The sequence below is a fragment of the Phyllobates terribilis genome, unplaced genomic scaffold (genome assembly GCF_046119375.1).
Source record: "Phyllobates terribilis strain yellow unplaced genomic scaffold, ASM4611937v1 Scaffold_11__3_contigs__length_659146591, whole genome shotgun sequence".
NCBI lineage: Eukaryota > Metazoa > Chordata > Amphibia > Anura > Dendrobatidae > Phyllobates > Phyllobates terribilis.
The window spans coordinates 635,895,681-635,900,605 of NW_027362771.1; the positions used below are offsets into that span (position 1 = coordinate 635,895,681).

The following is a 4,925-nucleotide window of genomic DNA, read 5'->3' on the forward strand; positions in this document are numbered from 1 at the left end:
TCAATGGAAAGCTAAAATCATGATCAGATATATGGCATTACTATCTCCCACCTGTGACCTACATCGGCGAATATGTCCTGAAAATTGGGGATCCCATGATTTTCTAAAGACCTGGCCACATCCCATTTCCAGCCCCCATGTGAGTTCACCAAGGGGTGGTATGTGGGTGTAACCTTTATGTAATAAAGGCAGATTTTGAATTATTGTCTTTGTCATTCCTGGAAGACACAGTTTGCTGTGGTTCTGTACCAATTCCCTAAAAGAAGAGCTTCTCTCTTCTGATATCTATGCCATTTCCATGAAATTATTTTATGTGCTTGTATATACTGTATTGTTTGGTTCCCATTTTGTAACATCTTTCATATATTTTTATAAACACTAACTACTTTAGAATTAAATAAATAAAATTGAATTGCTTTGTTCCTCTTTCTCTATTATCCGAGTCCCTTAAGCTATACACTACCTGCAACAAGTGTACAATTGGTCTGTATAAATGATTGGTGGAAACAACTAGTTTTTTGTTGGTTATTACAGAGCTTGGCGGTCACCGTGCAAGAATATACAGTATATATATTTCATGTGTTGGAATCAGATGTGTATATACTATATGCTCATCGTAAGTTCTCCAATATCCAGTCTAGTAGCAAAAAAAGCCATGACCTTGTCCATGAATCATGAGCAAATTGTATAATTATCTTGATGTTTGAAGGCGGTGGAGTGTTGGCTTGTGACAAATTGGTACCAGCCATGAGATGTGCGTGATCCCCTGGTTCGGCAATTCCTGACAGTCAGCCTTGCAGGTCAATGTTAGTTTTGACTACTACTGCAACATCCTCCTCTTTAGCCTACCTGCTAACACTCTCGCACCCCTCCAGTCCATTCTTAACTCTGCTGCGCGACCGGTTCATCTCCTCCAAGACTTCTCTCGAATATCGCCCATCCTTTTGAATTCTGTGCCTCAACACATCCTATTAATCTCCACATTTGGATCCTTCACACAGAACCTGAAAGCCCATCTCTTCAAACAAGCTTATAGCCTGCCATGACCTTGCTTGCTGCCACCTCAGCACCGGAGGTATTGCAACCCCCCAACATACTGTCTCCTTCCCCGTTCCTGTACAATATAAGCCCACAAGGGCATGGTCCTCTTCCCTCTGCACCAGTCTATCATTGTTAGTTTGTTTACTGTAAGTGATATCTGTGTTTGGTATGTAACTAGTGTTGAGCCACCCCTGTAGTGTTCAGGTTCGGTTCGGTTCGTCAAACACCGACATGTTCGCCAAACAGTTGTCGAACCGTTCGTTGAACACCGTCGAACACCGTTAAAACCAATGGCAGGCAAACAAAAACACATAGAAACACATAGAAAACACTTAGAAAACACCTTAAAAGGTGTCCAAAAGCTGACAAACTGCTCAGAAGACACAATTAACACATGGAAAAGTGACAAGCACATATAGTCATGCGAAAAGAAAAGAGGTGGAGGAGTAAAAGGAGGAGGAGACACAGATATAGGCATGTCATGCCCTTCTTAAATCAAGAAAGGCTGGAGTAAAAATCTAAAATCAGCCTACCAAGACCCAGACATTGTGACAAGAAAATTAAAAAAAGAAATATCTTTAGCTCGAATGGCGGTTCCATTCAGAACACTTTACTTACAAGACGTAGTGGTATCCCCGTTGGGAGTCATGCCAAAAACGGAACCCAATTCGGACTAATCCACCATATGTCATATCCAAGGGGCAGGTCAGTAAATGACAACATCGACGCGGACCCAAGTACAGTAGTATATACTGTACCTCCTTTGACAAGGCAATCAGGCGGGTCAAGAAGTTGGGAAGGGACACCCTAATGGCCAAAATAGACATTGATTGGGCGTTCCGGCTACTTGCTACCTTTGCCTCTGAATAGTGTCCGCCTATTGGGCTGCTTCTGGGAAGGAGCATACTATATAGATCACTGTTTGCCCCTGGGGTGCTCCATATCCTGCTCATTATTTGAGGGATTTAGTTGCTTCCTCGAATGGGTCATCATGGACGTTTCAAAGGGGGCACATATTATCCATTACCTCGATGACTTCTTATGCCTGGGCCCAAAAGATTCGCCACAGTGTGAATACACGTGGTAGTCCACCTGTGAGAAGGAGAGAGCTGGAGGGAGAGCGGACACCACAGAGCCGAGGGGTTAGATGGAGAACGGAAGAAGGAAAGAGGGTGAGGGAGGTAAGGGAGTACGGTGGAAGGCCGACCTGAGATCCCCCACGTTCCTGCTGGTATTGGTATTAGATACACAGGTGGTGTAGCTTGCATCACAGATAGGCTACTCTAATGACTAACAGACACTGCTACAAGCCCAAAAGGATTGGCAGAGCTACATTTCGCCAAATGCTGTGAAAAACACTTGCACAGCACTGGCACAGACCTGCCTGGCAAAAAGTGCTATGAACTGCTGTAACTTAGCCCTCAAAATTGCTGCAATTAGAACTAGTCCCTATTCCCTAAACCTATCTCTCTATGTAACTGGAAATTCGCTCGCAATTCACACAGTTATACTGTATAGCGCCCATAGCAGCTGCTTTGCCGTCTAATAGTCAACTGCAGCAGTGAGAAAATAGTGGCGACAGAGAAAATGGCTGGGTCTTATAGGGCAAGGACATGTGACATACACAGCCAATGACACATGCCCTTGCTTGTGTGAAAAAAAAGCACTTCGCTGTGTGTGTGTGTTGCTGATAGGCTGACAGACTGCACCGCCCCACTGTAAATGCAGGAAAGAAAAATAAAATGGAGATTGGCATTATTTCTACAGAGATCCATCCCCTGCCCCTCCCCCCGCCCACTCTACACTGAAACTGTCTATTAACATTGATTAACAGTATTACTGTGCAAAAATCCAGTTACGCTTTTGGTGCACGAACAGTTATCGAACATAACCTCGAACAGCCGGATTTTTTGCAAATCATTTGAGTTCGTCGAAAGACTCGAACACCGCCCAAAACAGCTCGAATTTGAGATTGGCGAACAGTTCGAGTCGAACACCGCTCATCTCTATATGTAACCCCTTCTTATGTACAGCACCATTGAATCAATGGCACTATATAAATAAATAATAATATTGAGTTTATTTCTGCTTTTCTATTTTTATTGCATTTATATTATTTTTTGACAATTACTAAATATGATGTAAAAATAAAAAGGATTCCAGATGGATTATGTCTCAGTAGAGAAGTATTTTGCAAGACAATCTATAAATGTGGTTAGGAAAACATACTGTAGCTGTTATACTGCCTGCACTTGTTAAGCTATATTAATGTTTCATGTTGTCTCTTCCAATTCTAATATTGTCAGACTATCTAAATGGTATATCAAATAAATGCACACATGGACAGCAGAGAAGAAGCTCACGTAAGAGAGTTTTTTTTTAGATTTGATTAAAAGTTAATCTTTTTTCTTCACTTGTTTAGTGAGATGAAGCTTTTACTTAACTTCTCTTACATTCACCTTTTTCTATCAACATTTTTAGTTACTTCATTATTATTTTATTGACATAAAGTATGCAAATAATCTAAACATTTAACTCACAATCCTAATAAAAGATTGAAGGAGAGTAGCAGATTTTGCCTTTATTGTAATATAGGAGAAAAGATAATTGGTTTCATAAAATATTAAAATAATAATTTAGGGAAATTGTGCTGCAATTAATTTCTTTATTATCATTTTCTGTTTTCTTCAAATGGATTTCCAAATAACTAATTTCACAATTGCTATTTTTTTTTTCTAGACCAGACTTGTAAATAATGTTACATCAGTTTTTCTTTCAGGATTTTCAAATCTTCAAAATTTCAAAATCCCGTTCTTCTCACTCTTGGTTCTCATTTATTGTGCAACCATTTCAGGGAATTTTCTGATCATTACCCTCTTTCTACTGAGTAAAACCCTCCAGTCCCCCATGTACTTCTTCATTACTCAGCTGTCATTGTGTGACATCCTGCTGACTACAGACATCGTTCCTACTCTTCTTCTTACTGTACTGTATGGGAGAAGCTCTGTGACTTTCATCGGATGCCTCCTCCAGCTTTCTTTCTTTCTTATGTCAGAGACCTCAGAATGTCTTCTTCTGTCAGTGATGTCTTATGACCGATATCTGGCCATCTGTTACCCCCTCCGTTATAACGCTATCATGAATCACATGTTTTGTGTGTTGTCTGTCTGTATAGTTTGGTTCATTGCTTTTATAATAGCATTAAGTTATGTAATTCCTATGTGTTATCTGTATTTCTGTGGACCTCACATTATCGACCATTTCTACTGTGACTTAGAACCCATTCTGCAGCTCTCCTGCTCTGATACATCCATAATCCATAAACAGATTCTAATAATTTGTGCTATATATGCATTTTGCCCTCTTATTGTAATTGTGATGTCCTATGTGTACATTGCCACCACCATTATGAAGATCCCATCCAGCATCGGTAGACATAAAGCCTTCTCCACCTGCAGCTCCCACCTCACTGTGGTTTCCATGCTTTATGGGACACTCTTCACGGTTTATCTTTTTCCAACAAGAGGAAAATCCTTGATCATTAGCAAGATTTTATCTCTGATATATACCGTTCTGACCCCACTGCTTAATCCTATTATATACACTCTGAGGAACAAGGACTTTACAGAATCTCTTCATAAACTAAAATGTGTCTAGTATAAAAGAGTGAGGAAGAGATTTGCATTTTCAACCTTATGTAGATGTCTGAATCAATCTTTGGATCAAGGCCACAGGCATGGCCTTGATCCAAAGGGTGAAGAAAGGATTTGGAAGCGTTGTGTCTGGATCATCCAGGCTACTGGCATAGAAGAAAGCTCACGAGCCACTGATCTCAAGTATTCTGATTGAGAAAACGATATTATACCGAATATATATATTAATAA

The 4,925-nt window shown here is 40.3% G+C and overlaps 1 protein-coding gene across 1 annotated transcript; it reads left to right on the forward strand.

The window, feature by feature from the left end:
• The first annotated feature begins 3,948 nt into the window (after positions 1 to 3,948).
• Positions 3,949 to 4,698, forward strand: LOC141167559 (olfactory receptor 5G26-like). Its single transcript, XM_073654950.1, has one exon. It carries the CDS (start codon positions 3,949 to 3,951, stop codon positions 4,696 to 4,698), a length of 750 nt encoding a protein of 249 aa, XP_073511051.1.
• The last annotated feature ends 227 nt before the right edge of the window (positions 4,699 to 4,925 follow it).

What these genes read in the sequence shown, in the direction of transcription:
- LOC141167559 (XM_073654950.1), top strand. Translation starts at nt 3,949, where the DNA reads ATGTACTTCTTCATTACTCAGCTGTCATTGTGTGACATCCTGCTGACT.